This window comes from Sus scrofa, chromosome 5 (genome assembly GCF_054392235.1).
Source record: "Sus scrofa isolate SSC_HxYL_T2T_F1_AM1 chromosome 5, Sscrofa_HxYL_maternal_Yorkshire_Landrace_v2.0, whole genome shotgun sequence".
Lineage (NCBI taxonomy): Eukaryota > Metazoa > Chordata > Mammalia > Artiodactyla > Suidae > Sus > Sus scrofa.
In genome coordinates this window covers 101,295,721-101,316,245 of record NC_139387.1, presented here as the reverse complement: position 1 = coordinate 101,316,245, position 20,525 = coordinate 101,295,721, and the positions used below count along the sequence as shown (strand labels likewise).

Genomic DNA, 20,525 nt, shown 5'->3' with positions numbered 1-20,525 from the left:
TGAGAACCTCTACATGCTGTGGGTGTGGCCCTAGAAAAGACCAAAAAAAAAAAAAAAAAAAAAGTTATGGTGAGACAAAAAATGATAACAATTAGGGGTAGCTAAAATGGCCTCAGCTTATTAAGATCCTAAATATATTAATACGACATCTATGGTAATAAAAATACTGCGACATAGAGTAACTGATGCCATGTAAAATGAATCAAAACCACTAAACTATTTCTGTACTTACCAGTGGAATCTCTCTGTGGGGGAAGTTCAAGTCATTTGTGTATTCTAGGTTATACAAGGATGTCCTTTTATATTCATTTAACAGAACTTACTATGATACAGCCAAAAAGGAAACTGGTTTATCTACAGATAGGTAAGTACGCAACTTGTGAAAGCATTAAATGTCATTTAGAACTTTTCGGGAGGGTTGGCTCTGGCTTCGGCAAAATAGAATACACAACTCCCCACGTGAGCATGAGTTCACTCAAGCCATTTCATTCAATTCATCAACCAAGTTCTCAAAGACTGTATGTTTCCAAAGTATGTTCAAAATGAATTGAATGCTTTGTTTTCTAAAATCAGCTCTTATCACAAGCACATGCAAGTTCATATCTGCATCATTAACAAGTCTCTTTACAAGCTGTCAGTCTTGCTTTGGAGTGGAATTGCTCTCCAAGTTTCCCTTCCTTTAGGTGGTGATAATTCCCTTTCAACAGTCAGCCCTATCAGCAAGGGGCAGAAGTCCTAGGATAGGGAAGCCGCACACACTGTAAATATGTTCTTAATAGGATTTATATGGTAGAACAGCCTTTATCTATCAGTTTATACTATTGAAATTGTGCAAACTTTTCCGGGGCACGAGATCCCATATATTAATCTTGTCAAACTCTGTCCTTTCTTCACTTTGTGAATGAACTTGCCTGTCCATCTCTCAGGTCTTCTGCCTGTAGGAATCAAAATCAAATCCCCTGGTTCTGCACTAAAGCACTCCTTTTGTTGCTGTGGTCCTTGCCTTAAAGAACAGGTTATTTTTTGTTTTGTTCTGTGGTTAAAGCGGAAAAGAGTTTGTTTATATGTTTCTTATTTTTAACCTGGGAACTCAGAGGTGCCGACAGCCAACTCTGTGTCTATTTTCAAGGGAACTCTATGTTTACATTCTGGATTCAAGTTCTTCTTTAAGCCATGTCTACTCCCCCAGGGCCACCCAGCCCTGTTTTCACATACCGAATCAACAGTTCAAGCCATCAACTTTTTTCAGGAACATTTTCAATTCTAAACCTGTAATTTCTTACAGTTAAATCAAGGAAATCCCACAATCTAATCCCAGCTCAGTATCTGCCTTTTTCAAGTTATGAAAAGCTTGTTGACAATCTGAAATAAACTTCCAGACACACTGCTGAAAAATCCATTTCTACAAGTCTTATAACTATATTTCATTCCGTAGCCATTCTTGCTATAATTTTCTAGGGAAAGACTATATCATCAGTTCAAAGTTCTCTCTTATTAATTTGTTTAAACAGTTATATTTTAGATTTTTAGTCTTAACATTACTGGATTCATTAAAGGTAAAACTGAGGTGAGCCATATTAAATATCAGCCAGCTTTAATTTGGCTGGCTGTAAGAAAGGAAACCAGTTTTGACTAGAACGCAGTTTTACTTTCTTTTTAATTAAATATAGTCAATAATTTGCAGAGAACAAAACACAGCGAACTAAATATTTGTGAGATGACAGGAGGTCTCTGTTTTTCACCTCTTCCAAGATTATGATTAGGATATGGATACTTAAAAGCATGAGATTCATAAATTTAATTTTTTCCTTTACCTTAATGGTAGGCATTATCATCACTTTTTACCTTTCGGAAATCATTGTTTTATTCACCCATATACATACATACAAAAAATACGGCTTGAGAGGGAAAAGGTGTCTGGATTTTCCTGAACTCCAGACTCTCAATTTCTTACCTTCTTTCTGGGTAGCCTCTGTCTTACATTTTCTGAGTTAATTATTGGCTTTATTTAGGACTATTGGAACAACATCTGCTTTCTATTCCTATATATACATGAATTATTATTTATTTCTATATGTGCACCATGCATATAATACATATAAATATACACTGCAGCATTCTAGCATGCTGACTGAATCAATGATATTGAATCAACGTCCTTGGCCTGTTAGCACGCCACTGCCACAGAAGAGTTGGGTAAAAATGGTAGCCTTCCTAAGGGATTTTAAAGTACCCTAAGTACCACATTAATGACCTGACCAAACAATGAAAGATACAAAAACTACTGTCACTGAAAGCACTCTAAACGTAGCTAGGAATATGACCATCTCCCATGACCAACAATGAAAATTCACACATGAATTTAAGGTAGATGTGTGAATTTCACAAGATGCGTACCTCTGCAGACCAAGAACTGGTGCATTTTAGACCCTGGCTGAAATAAAACATCCTGGGGCTTGCTATGAGGCCTGCTTTCTCCTCTGCATCCCCTGCTTCATTTAAGAAACGCTTCCGATGTATTAGCCTCTGACATACTATTCTGCATTAGTCGTAGATGAAGAGGCACTGTAAGCGTCTTGGAATTAGAAGCTGAGAGTGGACAAAACATGCTCTAACACTGCTTCCTGGATGCCCTTGGCACCACTCTCCCATTTGGTAGCTATTTCTAGAGAGATGTCCGCTTCCTTAGACACAAGTCTGCCCAGGTCTCAGCCTATGAGGGAGTTCTCCGCGAAGGAGCTGAGGCCAAATATCCTATTAGAGACTCTAAGGGAGAAAAGCTCTGGCTCATAAACTGTGAGACTTCTGAGGACTATTCACAATGAGTATTCACCCCATTTTCCAATCCAACTAATCTAATTACCAGCGTTACCACCCAGTTTGATGGGTTGTTTTGTTTTCTTTAATGTGTGTCAACCCTCAGTCTTGCCAGAGTGAGAGGTATGACTGCCAGGGCACAAAGCATTCCCTTCTTTCGTCTTGTGCTTCCAGGATTTTTACCTCCTGGCTGGGCAGTCAGAAGGATCTAGAGCCATGCCACTGGAATCACAGCGGTTGAGATCTGGAACAAACGCTGAAGACCAGCTGGTCCACACCCACCAGTCTCATAAAGGAGGAAACCAAGGCATAGAGCAGTGAAGTGCTTTGCCAAGGCTGCACCACCAACTTGAAACGGAAACATTAAAAACCAAGACTTCCTAGGGCCGCCTAGTTCTTTGATGAGTGAATGCACTCAAAGCACATACACGACAGTATTTTTTTTTTTTTTTTCCTTTTCTAGGGCCGCACCCCGGCATGTGGAGGTTCCCAGGCTAGGGGTCGAATCGGAGCTGTGGCCACTGGCCTACACCACAGCCACAGCACCTAAGGATCCGAGCTGCATCTGCAGCCTACACCACAGCTCATGGCAACGCCGGATCCTTAACCCACTGAGCAAGGCCGGGGATGGAACCCACAACCTCATGGTTCCTAGTCGGATTCGTTAACCACTGAGCCACGACCTGCAGTATTTTTTTTCTGCTGCGTTCTCCATGACTCATGTGGTCTCACGTCTGGACCAAGCAGACTGATCTTTAGGTTCAAATCAGAGATTTCTTAGGAATGGAAATGGCTGGTTGTCTCATTTCAGTGACTCCAGAGCCACATGACAGGAAGCATATTTATCCCATCCCCTGTCGCAACCAAAGAGCAAATGCCAACTGCCATGAGCAGACTCTCTTTGCTGTCTTCTGGTTTTCACTCTCAGGGCTAGAGAGTGAAATCCTTGCCACTCTCAAGCATTCCATGGGCAGGCAGATTTAAAACACACCTAAAAATCACTTTGTAAAACACTGTGTGCTCACATAACTACGAGAGAATCTCCTAAAGGCTTCGTTCCTTGGATGAGCTGGGTTTTGCCATGATTTATTTTGGTCGTCTCTCTACACAGTTCATTTGGGTCCTTGGTGTTCACTGCCGACACCTAACTTTTTATTTTCTTGCTTGAATTAAAGCGATGTAGACACCGCAATCTGATTAAGATGGTCATCGGCCCAAACGCTATAAATATGTGTTGTTTTCCAGGGCAGGGCTATAAATGGCCCCTAAGCCAGACACAAAATAGCACCCGCTGTGAAGAAGGGTCAGCATGGGAAGGTGAGGGCAGCAATGCTGAGCCAGAGGCCGTGTCTAGTACTCGCTCTGTGAACACAGTATGTGATTCCAGGCAGTCACCTCACCTATTGAGATCTTCAGTTTCCCTCTCTCTAAACTAGAGGGTCTGTCTAGTCTGTGCTTGCCAATGAGGGGCCCATTAGCCACCTGCTACTTACCCCTCAAAACGTGGCTTGTGTGACTGAGGAAGGGAAACAGTAATTTCGCTTACCTCATTACTCTGTTTAAAGTTACACGCAATTAATACTTGATGTGGTGACCAGAAACCTTTTAAGTATGTTTGGAAACGCTTAGGTATGTGGATCTGCATTTTAATTTCCCATCTGATACAAGTCTAAATAAGGAATAAATACTTCTGATAAAAACTTAGTGTCTGGAGTTCCCGTCGTGGCGCAGTGGTTAACGAATCCGACTAGGAATCATGAGGTTGCGGGTTCGGTCCCTGCCCTTGCTCAGTGGGTTAACGATCCGGCGTTGCCGTGAGCTGTGGTGTAGGCTGCAGACGCGGCTCGGATCCCGCGTTGCTGTGGCTCTGGCGTAGGCTGGTGGCTACAGCTCCGATTCGACCCCTAGCCTGGGAACCTCCATATGCCGCGGGAGCGGCCCAAGAAATAGCAAAAAGACAAAAAAAAAAAACCAACAAAAAACAGTGTCTGATGTGGAATGTGCTATAGGTATGAAACTCACAGTGGATGGTGAATAAGTACTAAAAAATTTAAAATATTCCATTACCAATTTTATACAGATTGTAAGGTAAAATAACATTTTGAATGCACTGGACTGAAGAAAATTTATTATCCTTCATTTCTCCTGTGCAGTGTTTGTTTTTCAAAATGCAACTGGAGAATTTAACACTTCCCTCAGTGGCTCCTGCTACGTTTCTACCAGATAGTAATGATCTAGCTGTTCTGAAAGTATCTTAATATAATCATTTCTTCAGATGAGTCCGAGGGTTTGAGTATACAAAGGAGCCACTTTAAATAGCATTTAATGTTATGTTTATTCATTTACCTACCATTTTACACTGATGCCCTAGAAATAAATATTACATGAGACGTCGGTAAGTACCGTGTTTACTTGCCTGACTTCTGTTTCTAGTTGGGAGTGCTTCCAATCACAGGACCCTCAGGATCCATAGTTACAAAGAGTGAACTTGCCCTTCAGCCACAGCTGATTGGTCCGTGGTCCCCTGTGCCAGACACTTTCATCGGAAAGTCCCAGAGTCCCCCACATTGGCAGCAGTGATCCCAACTGATCACCCGTCTCGGAGCAGAGTTGAAACTGTCCTGTGTCAGTGTGGGAGCTCCGGGGCAGCTGCATTCCAACAGCTGAGTGGAACAGAGAAAAATGTCTGCACAGGCGAAAGAATGTGGCAGGGATGCAGAGAAGGAGAGAGGAGAACCTGCTAAGCTCCCAGTCCTGGCCTGAGTCCCTTCATAAAGTCTGGCTGCATCCCTGCCCTTGCCTGCAATGCTACTCTTCCGTATCCTTATAATAATGGGACTTTTTTGTCTGGGTTGGGTTTTTGGGAAAACTAGAGCTCATTGCTGCTAGCAAGAACCAATGGAATCTAGACAAGTAAGATGGGCTCTCTCAAGATTTAGAAATCAGACATTCTTTGCCAACAGCTAAATGTGAAGTAATAAATGGTTTTTGAGTGGCTGCTATCTGCTTACACAGCAAGGAAATAAAAAGGAGGAAAAGATCTGAGCCCTCACCTATAGATACATACATTAAAAAGAGAAGCTCTAACAGCAGAAGAGTAATGATGACACAGGACACGCTACCTCAGGCTTTTCAAACTTATTTCTCACAACACCACTTTGAGACAAATCCATAACACATGCAGTTTTAAACAGCCCTGTAAGTAATATATGATCAAGTAACCAGAATGATTCACTTCTGGACAAATGCTACAGGAATTCAGAGATAATAAAAAAGGTAAGGTCCACAGAGCAGATACTATGGCCGTGTCGCCGACCATCTGTCCCTCGGCAGCACTGAAGGAGCAGGAACCCAGAATAGAGGGGATGTCAGTTTTACTGGCCAAGTGATACAAGGAGGCGCGGATGATCTGGAACAGCAGGCCATGGTCTTAGTCTTATGAGGAAGAGGGATCTTAGGTTGACCTTGGCGGAGATGGCCACTGCGGTGCTTTCAGCCCCAGGATATTGCAGAATTCCATGGGTAGAATTTGGATGAGTGGATGGGAGAGGAAAGAGCATTTCTGGCAAAGGGAAGTCGCACTAAGCAGTCTTGCAATTGAGAGTAAGCAAGGTGATTCTAGGAGGCAGGGGTGCATCTGGCTGGGGTGGTAAGTTCGCGCTGGGGAATAACGGATATTAAGATGAGGTGGTTAGGGTGGGGCAAGTTTGTAGCAGGTCGTGAACACCAGAGTCAGGAATTTGGCCCTCAGCTTTCAACCATTGAGAACAATGAGGAAGGGCGTCCATACGGAAATGACTCAATAAAAGTAATATAACAGAAGGCTTAAGGAAACCATGATTCCTCAAAAATTCGTAACACTCCTCTTAGACCTATGAGTTTTTATAACATCCGCACATGTCTAAAAGAAGAAAATGAGAATGTTGAGTGGCAGAAATTGTGTGATGAGTTTCAATCATTCAATGCATCATCATAATCTTGTGGTTTCTATTCAAACTGGACAATCAGGACAGTAAGTGATGACATGCTGGGGACCTTGCCTCCTTCCTTCCTTCATTCCTCACTTTCTTTCAGTAGGCAATTTACTCAGTGCCTCTCCTCCCCTGCACTGAGGAGAGAAGAACAAAATTATACAATCCTTGCCCTCGGCAAGTTTACAGGTAAACAGAAGATTATCGACTAAATAATTCCACAAATACATGACAGAGGAGAACTCTCAGGAGTGCCAAGCAGGTTTCTCATAGGATATAGCTTCCTCAAGGAGAGGGAAGAGTTTCCTTAAAGAAGTGAAATTGAGGAGTTCCCGTTGTGGCTCAGTGGTTAACGAATCCGACTAGGAACCATGAGGTTGCGGGTTCGGTCCCTGCCCTTGTTCAGTGGGTTGACGATCCAGCGTTGCCGTGAGCTGTGGTGTAGGTTGCAGATGCTGCTCAGATCCCGTGTTGCTGTGGCTCTGGCGTAGGGCAGTGGCTACAGCTCCGATTCGACCCCAAGCCTGGGAACCTCCATATGCCGCGGGAGTGGCCCAAGAAAAGGCAAAAAGATGGAAAAAAAAAAAAAAAAAGAAGAAGTGAAATTGAAAGAGTCAGGGAGTTACCAATGTGGATCAGCGGTAATGAACCCAACAAGTATCCATGAGGATGCAGGTTCAATCCCCAGCCCCCCTCCGTGGGTTAAGGATCTGGCATTGCCATGAGCTACAGTGTAGGCCACAGATGCATCTGGGATCTGGTGTTGCTGTGGCTGTCGTGTAGGCAGGCGGCTGCAGGTCTGATTCAACCCCTAGCCTGGGAATTTCCATATGCTGTCGGTGCAGCCCTGAGAAGAAAAATACAAACTAAAGGAAGGAAGGATGGAAGGAAGGAACGAAAGAAAGAGAAAGTAAGAAAGGGTCAGGAGTTACCTAAACAAAAGGACCAATCAGCACTCTAGGTACAGAGAGAGACATGCACAAAAGGAACATGTGGGGCTGAGGGATTAAAAAAGAATTTGGAAAGGTGCCAGACCATGAGAGTGTTGAACTTTTTTTTTTTTTTTTTTTTTTTTTTTTGCGGGGGGTGGGGAGGTGTCTTTTTTGTCTTTTAGTCTTTCTAGGGCCGCATCCACGACATATGGAGATTCCTAGGCTAGGGGTCCAATCAGAGCTGCAGCGCCGGCCTATGCCACAGCCACAGCAACTGCCAGATCCGAGCCACATCTGTGACCTACACCACAGATCACGGCAACGCCAGATCCTTAACCCACTGAGGAAGGCCAGGGCTCGAACCTGCAACCTCTTGGTTCCTAGTTGGATTCGTTAACCACTGAGCCATGACGGGAACTCCAAGGAGCTCCTATTCCTAAGAGCGACCATTCAAACTATATGAAGAGGAGGGCTAAAAGGATCACGGTGTGTTTGTTTCCTGTTTCTTTGTTTTTTTGTTTTTTTTTTTTAAAAACCACTGTCTTCTCAAGAAGAGTTAAAACCTCCAATAATAAATCCGGGAATGGCAAGGGAGACAGAAGAGCCAGAGGCAGCAGACCTGGCAAAAGCAGGTGGGAAGAGTTGAGAAAGTGAAATCCTACAGACTGGAGGAAGGGTGCTGCTGAGGAAAGATGCCTGGGAGGCCTATCGACATTATGTGCTGCCAATAACTTCTCTTTAACCCTGCCTCTAAAACAAAATAATTAAAATCTCACATGACAATGAAGACTGGTTCAGGAAAGAATCATCAGTAGATGCTACATTTATGCGAGAAACTGACAAAGAACTGCACATGGTCTTAAAGCATCTCCCCAAAGATTGTTTCCTTAGTTGCTAATGAGTAAATACGTAGAAATAGTGGAACATCTGCACCAGGTGATCAGAGCAAGCAGCAGGATGGCGAGAAGACAGACACTGTGAGCCTCTGGGTGTGATACCTGGAGGACCTGTCATCACTTAATGTCGTATCATGGCTTGGGATGCTTAATCTGAATAGTATCAATATAAGACATCAATTGGAGTTCCCGTTGTGGCTCCGCAGTAACAAACCTGACTAGTATCCCTGAGGATGGGGGATCCATCCCTGGCCTCGCTCCGTGGATTAAGGATCCAGTATTGTCCTGAGCTGCCACGGAGACTGCAGATGTAGCCCAGATCTCAAGTTGCTGTGGCTGTGGCGTAGGCAGGTCTGATTCAACCCCAACCCTGGGAACTTCCATATGCTGTGGGTGTGGCCCTAAAAATAAATAAATAAGCAAGACAACTGTTTTGAAGAGGAATATTTTCTTTCGAGGGGAGGCTGTAGTCCTCAACAATTTTGCCGTCATAAAGAGAAAGAAAGGCTGAGGGACTCTTCAAGTAGCACAAAGAGACATAATGTAGTAGTTTCCTGAACTTGGCTTCAAAGAGCAGAGATTTGTTACTTCATGGTTCTTGAGGTCAGAGGTACAAAACTGGTGTCCCTAGGCTGAAATCAAGGTGTGCACAGGGGCTGTGTTTCTTCTAGAGGCTCTGCAGGAGAATCCCTTTCCTCACCTTTTCTAGCTTTCAGAGGTCTCCTGCATTTCTTGGCTTGTGGCCCCCTCCTTCCTCTTCAAAGGCATCAGTGTCACATTTTCAAGTCACTCTCTGGTTCCAACACTCCTTCCCCTTGCCCCTCCTAAGGATTCCTGGGCCCATCTAGATACTGCAGGGTCCTCTCCCCATCTCACAATCCTTGACTTGACTACATCTGCGAAGGCCCTTTGGCCATGGAAGGCCATATATTCACAGCACGAGACATCTTTGGGGGAACCATTAGTCTGTCTATCCTACAGGCTATCAAAATGCAAATCATGATCCTATATTAGATTTTCGTACAAGAAAAAAAAAAATGCAAAGGAAATGGTCAAATTGAAATACAGCCAATAGATGGAAGAAGTATTTTAGTTATGGCTTCATTTATGAAAGCTGAAAACCATACTGTGGTTGTGCAAGAGAAAATCAACTTAGGAAATACACACTGAAGTATTTAGGGGTAGACAGCTATTCTGTATACAACTTACTCAACGGGTTTAGAAAAATAACACATGTGCACACAGAAAGCAAGCATTCAGGAAAGCAAACAAAGCAAAATATTACAAAGAGATGATGCTGTACTAGAGAGTAAAGGCTGTAAAGATTCTTGCAACTTTCTTGCAAATTTGAAAGTATTTCCAAATGAAAAGTTAAGAGGAAAACTGATAACTACATCGTTTAACTGAAAAGGGATGAAAATTTTTATTACTCAAAAACCACGAGCAACTCACAGTTTCTCTCATTTTATGGACATCCAAACGACTGCAGGTGGGCGGCAGAAATTCAGCCGCTCCATTTTTGTTCTTTCTACAATAACATTCCTCATACGTGGAAAGGATCAGAAATGTTTAGCATTTTTAGCTTATGAACTTAATGGAAACCCTAAGCATGACAATATTATAGTCTCAAAGAGCTTAAAATAAAATTGGTAGCTATCGTTGAGATTTAAATACCAAGCGGTGGGTCTCACCCTACCATTTGTGAGAGACAATCTGCTGAGTAATTTTCTAAAAAGGCCCTTAGAAAAGTCACCTCCCCTTTTCAGGAGTGTTTAGGAGATTTTTCTAACAAAAGTAAAAAATAAAGTGTCTTCTATCCTGGAGCTTTCTTCTGCCTGGTTCCTCCTGCACCATTTTATTGCTTTGGCCCCAGAGAATTTCTGGTACCATCCTAAACACCTTCTACTGTTTAAAGACAAAAGATAAGGCAGCTGGGACTCTGACGACTGACAAATAATCAAGGGCCTCTGCACCGGGAAACTCCTCTGGTCTTGGCAGAAACTAGCATTTTAAAATGAAGGGAAAACAAAGCGTAAGACCCCTGTTTCTGTTCAAAGGCCTATGCACGGGCTTGTTTTTCTTGCCAACTGCGGTAGCCAAGAACAGTTTCTCCAGTTGTGCCAGGATGGTGTGCCAAGACCAAATAATAGTGGACTTTTCTCAATTACAGAAACAAAGAGCAAAAAATATGTGGCTGTGAATCAGCTTTATTTTTACAAGTTTAGCCCTTCTTATTACCAGCAAATACTCAGATCAATGATTTAGCATCATCTACAGTTATACCAGCACAAGCGAATCTATTTCGATATTTTCAGTTTAACACGTTGTTTTTCAAAGAGGTGCGTGATTTCTTTGAGTGAGTTTGGCAACCCCAGGCCTAGGTGCTTCTGTAATCAGGAGCAGGGTGCATCTTTATTCCTTAGAGGCTTCACTTGGAACACTTTCCCTTGCTCCTGTAATTACTTTCTGCAGCCCAGGGTTAAGGGTCAGATGACCTAGGGGTTCTTTTTAAGACTCTGTCACTTTCTAGTTGTTACCCTTGGGCAAAATACTTCTGGGTTGTAAAACTCAGGGTGTCCTTTGTAAAAGAGGAATCAGAGTCACTCTGCTGCCTTCCTCCTGGGGTTTTTCTAATCATCCAAAGAAATAAAAACATGCCATCGTGTTGAAAATAGAAAAAGTATTATAAAAAGGTCAGATACCCCCCTCCCATTATTATTAAAGTTTTTGAACATAAAGCTAATTGATGTATACTTGTTTCTTAGAGTGTCTCATCAAGTGCTGGCTCCAGAGTTTCCCCCTAAACAAATACTTGTTGACTGAGTGAGCAAATGATTGGATTAATTAAGTTTCAGGCCACGATACTGTTGCATTACTATTTCCAGAGAACTCTCCCTAATTCAATAGGACAGACATTGACCTAGACTTGCTAGGTCAACAAAGGGGAAAACTGGTTCTACATGCAGGGACATGTTCTAAGGAGTTCTAAGGAACTTGGGAGGTAGTAAATATGTTTGCATGAAAAGAAATATGCTTTTGACCTCCTCTGGAGATGACAACCTTAGCGTCTTTGAAAGGCGTTTTAAGCACAAGCACTTTGTCCCATGCTTAACACACTTAAACTACTGATAATTTTGATGGACTCGTCCACAGAAAGGACCCCAAGCCTAACACAACTTGCATGAAGCGGATGTGTAATTAAGCACTTTTGCTAAGTTATGGAAAGATGTCAACTTGTAGAGCAGAGAGTAACCTAAATGATTTCACAATTAACTCAAAGGAACGCAATACAGTAGTTAAAAATCAACATGGAACATATATTTCAAAGGCCTGTTGCAAAATGTAAGTGGCAAAGTGATACAAGCAGTATAATGGCATTAACATAAAATATGAAAATGTGCAAAATACATGGTATCTTATGTATGGATAAGTATAGTTTGCAGTAAAAGTAAAAAATACCTCTAAGGGAGTACACTAACTAGCCTCATGTCCAGCCCTGAAAACATGCAGTGAAATGAAAAATTCCAGCTTAGAATATTTATTCCTAGGCGACAAGTCGTCCCTAAGAGACAAAGTGGGCACTAATGGATATAGGAAAGAGGCATAGAGGGGGCTCTAGTTATATTTATAGTTATTAAAAAATACGTTTGAAGCAAATATTGTCCAGTGGTAACATTTGACAAGCTATGCGATGGATACGCAGGCATGACATTGTCCCGTGTGCCTGAACATTTCTTGATGTATAAATACTGATAATAATGAGAAAAAATAATTAGAATTTCTTGGTTGCAATAATAAAGGATACTTGTAATCACAGCCACATATTTTTACTGCAAGGTTCTAAGGATCAATCACACTGCAAATAAATTCAGAGAGAAAACATTTTATGTTCTCAAATGACTAGGAGACTTATACAGGATCTTTTCAGGTATGAAAAGAATTTACATAATTTTACACTCAAGCTTTTGCGGGGTTGGGGGGAGGTTGAAAGACAGACAGATCTGTGGCTAGTTCTAAAGAATGTGGTCTTATTAACTTTGTGAGTACAGGTGTAAGATACATGTGCTGAAATGCTAACCCCAAACTAAAGTTTAACAGTGGCTTGAGGAAAAAAACATATACAAGTCAAATTCCAAAGATACCTACTTTAAATTCTGACAATTAGCAAACTCCTAAATGGCAGATAATTTCCTGTCTCAATATGAATGATCTCATCTCTTTTGACAGCGACTAAAAAGAAACTCAGAAGCATACGGTTTACATACCAAAACGTCCATCCCGGGGACATATTTGAGGGTTATCTTATAGTCTTTTGGAAGATTTGCCACCTACAGAGACAAAAAAAAAAAAAAATTGTAAGAAAATCCATACATATCAGTTAACCATATTGTTTTCAGTAATTTGGAGAAAAACACTTACAAACGTATTATACTTTTAAGTTACTGCTGAATTTCAACATTTACATATATAGTGATTTTTCATTCTTGATTTCCCTTTGCAATCAAAGGCACTCTCCAAAATGAAAGGAAGTGATAATACCAATCTTTTAGACTCCAAATTCAGCTACGGGTGGCTAAGTATAATCTACTGAGATTTGGAAACACGATCTGAATTTTCAATTTCCATCTGTGGTCTTGGAATTTCCCTGTAGGACTGTTTTCCTACTTGTTCCTCCGAAGAATCAGCAACACAATTTATTTTCTTGTCAGTGGTTCTCCAAGTGATGTGTCAACATCACCAGGGAACCTGTTAGAAACACAAAGTCCTGGACCACACCAGACCAACTGAATCTTTCTTAAGTCTTCCCGGTAACTCTGATGCGTGCTCAAGTTCGAGAACTACTGTTCTATGTTGATGCCTCCCCCAAAAGTCTGTAAAACTTCAAAAGAAAAACTATACTTATCAGAGGCAAATGCTTTATCCCTTAAATAATTTAGAAATATTCAGTTCTGTCATATAACGTAATCTACTTACCTGGAGCTGAACATTCGAGATGCCCTAAGTTTTTACCTGGCTTCTTTTAAAGATTTTAAAGAAAGATCTAACCCAGTTCCATCGATCACTTTAGCTTAAGTTGAACAAACACCTGATTTATTTACAACCGGGGAATTTGGAACAAATCTAAACTGTACTTTGTTTTCTCTCATCTGTAAAACGCAGATAAAAGTACCCATGTCAAATAGTCAAATTATGCATTGAGAAGAGTGAATGTGCCAAACATCATAAACAATCAGTTGACATTCTTCATTAGAAGAGTATTGTCATTCTCTTGGCAACTGACTTGCAAGGCACATATCCTGGTAAGTTACAGAATTCGAGGTTCACCTGTCTCCTTTTCTCTCTCTAGTGCCAGTGCCATCATTTCGCTTCTCTAGCACGGTGAAAACTTGCAGCTGTGTAAGACAGCCAACAACCGATTTAGCCCATTGAGTCTTAAAATAATATACAAGGTAAGAAAGCGGTTTTGCTCTGTTATAACCTCAATGGGTCTAGCTTGCTTTGCAGATATTTTCCCCTTCACCCTGTCTCTAAAATGGTTACTGTTCCCCATAGGAAGCTGGGATCTTGTGCATGTTTGCGGGACTAGGTCATCTCTGACAAGTCTCCCGAGACACAATCCATGTGTTTCCTCTTGGCTTTGCCAAAAGCTTCAAGAATCTGAGATCCATGTGGTAGGAAAAACATCTAGGTAAAGGCATAAGCAATCAGAGGACAGCCAAAGAAGTAGGTGATCCCACTGCGTGTGTGCCATCCTACCTCCAACCGTACCACCTCCACTCCTCTCAGCCTGGAGCCTGACACTTTTCTCGTATTTACAACGTGCCAATACTGTGTTCCTTATGAGCTGAACTTGGCTTTGTGCGATCACATCCAACCCTCAGGTCAGCTTTCACATAGGATCTCTATTTAACAATGAGGAACTTGAGGCCCAAAGAGGTCAAGTAAGTTGACTAAGGTCACCCAACTAGTGCATGTCAAGTTTGGACTAGAACTTGGGTCTCTGACAGCAAAGCCTCCCTTGCCTCTTAGCTCGGCTAAACAATTCCATCTCACTACTCTCTGCACACTGGTTGTGGAAGTTTTCCAACTGTGAGACTCACTGTCATCCTTCCTCATGCCACCCCCAATAGAATAATGAAGTCCTCCCTGCTTCCTGAAAACACCTCTGGGCTGCCATAGAAGATGGCATAGTTTTATGTTTAATTTTGAGGTGACTCTTTTACTCTTTACACTCAACTTTCCACCATGCTCCCCTCATTTCTTTTGTCTCATAGAGGTTCATTCCTATTTTGGGGCAGCCAAATGAACTTTAAGCATTTTATGTAAGTCCTGGCAGAAGACATAGCTGACACCTTTGCAGGTGTAAAAGCTGGAATCTGAATGAGCAGCAACATTCGGTTCTGCTACCAACCAACCGTATAAATGAAAGCCTTTCCAGATGGAGAAACACAGCGAGAAGTGGCAGGTGTTCTGAACACAAGCTGCTTGACAATCTAGCCCCTCCTTAAGCACAATTAACATTATCAAAAAATAAATATAAAATCAACTGAATGAGTATTCAGAAAACTTAGAATCTGAGCATACACCAAAAGAGCAGAGAGAATGTAAGAGAGATGTTGGGCGATTCTGTTTAAACAGGAATTTAAATATCAAAATTGGTTCCAAGAAGTCAAAGGAATCTAACGAGTTCTCTAACACATTGAAATCTCCGTACCTTGGGAGACTCACTTCTGCATTAAACTAATTTATTGATATTTCACTTCTGATGGGACTGAAAAATCATTCTATTTTTTTTTCATTCTTTACAATTTTAAGAAGTTTTCATATTCGGTCTCCGCCACAATCCCAGAAATGTGTATTATTAAGCCCGTTTTAGAGAAGAAAATCTGGAGGCTCAGAGAGGTTAACTGGCCGGCCAAGGTCAGAGGCAGCAGGAACACCTGCTAGAGGGAAGGATACAAATCTTGCCTCTGTGCTCTGGTGTCAGCACAGTTATCTACTGATCAGTCCCCTCATTATTACTTTCTTGGCTTGCACTGGTTTGTTTCAAATTACATTTGGAAGAGAAATGAGGAAGTCAAATTGTAGACTTTTATGGTGGCTTCATGAGGTATGTTACTTTGTAAGCATTCACTGTATGTTGAATAGCATTCAGAAAGCACAGATAACTTTTTGATGAACGGGGCTCTCTTATGTCCACTGATCATTGTAGAAATTTGACAGAGTAGAGGGAGTCCCTGGCCTGGAACTAGGAAGATAAGATATTTGTTCAAGGCAGTGAATCTGATGTAGGACTCACAGCACAGGTCCTGGGGACACAGTGCTCAGACTGGATCCAGGCCCTGCCTGCCACGTGCTCAACTCAGAGACTTTGGGCAAGTGACTTCATTTTCTTTAGCCCCCATTTCTACGTGTGTCCAATGGGAATCATAGAACCAAGCTAATGGATTTGGTGAGACTAAACAAGGATTAAATAACTTGTTTAAAATACTTAGTGCTTGCGTGTGGTGTGTGAACAAGTGTGAGTGTTTATCATTATTAATTTCAAGGGAGTGGGACTTTCTAGATATAGGAAGGGTCGTATGCAAAGACAAGGGCATGGAGACCCGGGACAGATCATTCAGGCTTTAGCAGCTAAGAGGTAAGAACTACGCTGGGAGAGCCACATTAGAGTGGGACCCGAATCCTGGGCTAAGGAGGCCCAGTGGATGGATCAGGTCCACCACCTGTCCCTTCTGCCTTAGGCACATGGCTTCCTCCCTGCGGAACTTCTACTGCTCGTCTGTCGGCTGAAGAGGGTGAAGTTGATAATTACAAAAATCCAGTCTGATTGACCAGTCTTGCGTAAGCAGTGGAGCTACACAAACCGTGTTTAAAAGCAGGAAAAGAACATGATGGGAAATTTAGGAAGGTTGGCTAGAAGGATGGATTGGAGCAGGGAGAAGATAGAGACCAGGAGTAGTTTAGAAGACCACTGGGCAAGTGCTGAACATGTATTAAAGATTGATACAGAGACTGGAAGCTGAAAAAGCAGAGACGTGTTTTTGAGTCCAAGAAGGCATCCTGTTGGTAGGGTTAAATGGATACATAACTGAAGCTACAGATTTTGAAAACAAATCTAGTCTAGTAAAATAAGTTCAGGGTAAGGAAAAAAAAAAGAACGCAATTGATGTTTGAGAAAAGAACCTGAAAAACAATGGATATATATGTTTGTATAACCGAATCACATTGCTGTTCATGGAAACAAATACAACAGTGTACATCAATTACACTCCAACAAAATTGTAAGTGACCCTAACTGATGGAAAATTTACCAAACCATTATTCCAATGAGCTTTGTGGTTTGGAACATGCAGATATAAACATGATGCTAGATTATAAAATATATAGAAGAGCAAAAACAAGTAACTTTGTGAGGGACTCACTCTACTATACTGGTTCATTTGCTCTCTCTTTTTGGGTGTCTTAAGGGTTGACCATACTCAGTGACACAAGGCAGTAAAATGCATAAGAGAACAGCAAGTGGAAATGCTGGAAACTTAGCCAAGAAAAAGTCTTTGCATGCCAACAGGTACTGGCTGCTTACCAGGCCCTGCAGGTATTTGGACTTGGGAGAAAAAGCACTCCAAGTTGGAACATTTAATTACCTGTTTAGATCACTGATGGACAATCTTTGGACCTCATGACTCAAATATTAAGATCTCTGAGTCTCATGAAATCCGTGACTTCTTAAGACATCTTTAGTCAGATACTCACTTGTCTCAATTGTTTCTCCTAAGTTCTAGGTAAGAATCAAAATGCAATTGTATAACTCCTGATTCCCTTGACATGACACACCAAGTTGCACAGATGTGAACCTCTCTGGGCAGAGTACAGTTTTCAGATCTCGTCACACCCAGAGAGGTTTAAGAATCACTGCTATAGAGAAAACCTCTATGCTTATACTTAAATATCCCGGTTCCGTTCACTCCCACGCAACAGCTTAGTTTAATACCAGTCTTCAGTCTTCAGAAATAACACAGAACAAAGCTCTTCAGCTTTTTCTTTCTGTTTATAAACCATCTCTTGTTAATACTGACTGAAAATCTAACCAACTAGGATCAATTACTTTTCTTTTTTAGAAAATAATAACTCAGTGGTTTAGAAAACATTAACATGACAAGACTTTTCTGGGTCATCTTTTTTTGGTGAAGAATAACCTAAATACAGTTAGAAGACTCATGTCTCCTTTCAAATAAAAGAGATTAGCAACATTTTGATTGAGTTCATAGACACACCTTATGATGATTCCAATTAAGTAGGACTAACCGAACTTGTATAATATGACTGCTTCCTAATCACAAGATAGGGTGACTAACACCTAGGAAAAACAATTCAAAAGATTACAATGAGAATTTTTTTTTTTATTTTTTTTTCCCTGGCTGGGCCCATGACATGTAGAGATTCCCCAGCCAGGAACTGAACCTATGCCACAGCAGTGACAATGCCAGATCCTTAACCTGCTGTGCCACAAATGACCTCCACAATGATAACTCTTAAATTACAGTGGACGTTGACATTCTAAGTTAAGGCATCATAAATTATGAACTGGAGTTTTGGTCATGACTCAGCAGAAAAGAATATGACTAGTATGCATGAGGACGCGGGTTCGATCCCTGGGCTCGCTCGGTGGGTTAAGGATCTGGCATTGCCGTGAGCTGTGGTGTAGGTGGCAGACGTAGCTCAGATCCCGAGTTGCTGTGGCTGTGGTGCAGGCCAGCAGTTACAGCTCTGATTTGACCCCCTAGCCTGGGAACCTCCATAGGCCATAGGTGCGGCCTTAATAAAAGACTATATATACATAAAAATAAATTCACTGAGTCCTTGTGCTCCAGAAAGGGGCAGTTATGGGTTCAAACCTCTAGTCAGTTCACTATTTCCAGTGAGGATCATCAAGTTACTCACGATTACCAGGCCTCAGCTTCCTAATCAATAAACTGGGGTAAAAAAAATAATTACCAACATGAGTGGTGACAACTAAAAGAGAGACCCCATACACAGTGCGTTTCATGGTCCCTGGATACTTACACAAAGTTAAGGTGCACAGAAGTACCTAAGTGGATTATCTTATAAAGGAAGAACAATTTTTTCCTTATGATAAGATTGACGTGCCTGGTAATACACGGTAATGTAGACATCTACTTGTCAGTATTTTCAAATTATATATATATATATATATATATATATATATATTTTTGCCACCCCATGACATATGGGGCTCCCAGGCCAGGGACCAGACCCAAGCTGCAGCTGCAACCTATGCTGCAGCTGTGGCAATGCTGGATCTTTTAACTCACTGTGCCTGGCCAGGGATCAAGCCAGTGTCCCAGCCCTTCAGATATGCTGCTGATCCAATTGTGCCACAGTGGGAACTTCCCCAATATTATTCCTAATACATTTCTCTCCTTTCTTGGAATACTAAAGGTCCTAAATTTAGATTTAAATAGAGAAAAAAAATTTTTCTACTGATGCAGGAACAGAATGAAAATGCTAAATATTGCAAACTAAAAAAAAAAAAAAATCATTTTAAAAACCATCTAGTGATCAAACCATTGTTCATCAAGGGTCAAATATAGAAAACAAAAAAAAACCCCAAAACTGAGAACTCTGCTTTTAAAAGAGAACCTATGCTTAGAAAAGCTCCATATTCATCTAGAAGGGGGGGACTCCAATTCCAATCCTCCATTTTAATGCAGTGGTAATTCTATCTGAAGATCACTGTATTTGAAGAAAAATAAAAATCAGAATTATTCCAAACTGTCCATTCAAAGTGTAAAATTTATTATCCAAGGATATTTTTTTAATCTCCCATTACGTTAAACTCTTAAGAGTCATATATTAATATAATCTGTTTAAAATAAGTACCTACCACAAGACCAGGAAAACCATGAATTCCTGTGTTTTAATCCTATTCTACTGATTTGCAGACTGACCTTGAAAAGACAGGGTAATTTCACCTTTATGAGATGGGGCTGGGACAGCAACCTGTCTGAAACATTTTGTGGAAGACAAATAGTTCCTCAATAGATAAACAGGTTTTTAAAAAGCAGCAAAGTCACATTTAATTAAATTCCTACAAATAAAGCAAAAGCATCACAGATGAAGGGAAAAGTAGGAAGAACAAAACGAAAGACTAATTTCAACAATTGCAATATTTGGATCCCTCTTTATATTAATACTTGCAATCATTAAAAGCTGTGGCCAAACCATCCCATAGACACATGTTTTTAAAGTTTCATTCATCCTTTTCCCAGATACTTGACCCTTTCTTTAAGTAGATCTGAGTTTGCCATTTAAAACAAGTCTTGCAACATTTTTTAGAAACAAAGCAACATGTTCTGTAAGTAGATGAACTATTATGCTAAGTCAACATGCCAGAAGGATTTCAGATGAAAACCATGGGGACTATAGGGGCAGTACAAAGTGTCCAAGAAGAAATTAAAAAAAAAAAAAAAATGACAGTTAAGTCATAGATCATGTGCTTTTGTGACACAAGAATCACCCTAAGCAAACAAACTTAAGGTTTGTGGGCACAGTGGGAGGTGCCACCTAACACAAAGGTGAAGCTGGCAGAACTGGAAAGGGAATAATTTCCACCGAAGAAATTACTATGAGCACAAAGCAAAACGGTAGTGTCAACCTACTTTCTCTCAAATTGTACCAAGATGATGCCTGCAAAGCAAGCACATTTCTGTTGCTTGATATAACCTCCTTTAATCAAGGCATAACTGAATTATTCCAAAAGGTACAACCCGAGGGAGTATCATTTTATTTTTTTTAATTTATTATTTCTTTTTATGGCCACACCTGTGGCATATAGAAACTCCCAGGCTAGGGGTCGAATTGGAGCTCTAGCTGCAGGCCTACAC

General features: G+C 41.1%; 1 protein-coding gene across 3 annotated transcripts in view; it reads right to left on the bottom strand.

Annotated features, from left to right (window-relative positions):
* The window catches only part of KITLG (KIT ligand), a 92,829-nt gene that overhangs the window by 30,561 nt on the left and 41,743 nt on the right, over positions 1–20,525 (bottom strand). For all 3 annotated transcript variants that reach the window (XM_021091141.2, XM_021091142.2, NM_214269.2), the window contains exon 3: positions 12,882–12,944. In XM_021091141.2, the coding sequence (XP_020946800.1) occupies positions 12,882–12,944 (63 nt within the window). The remainder of the gene's footprint in view (positions 1–12,881; positions 12,945–20,525) is intronic.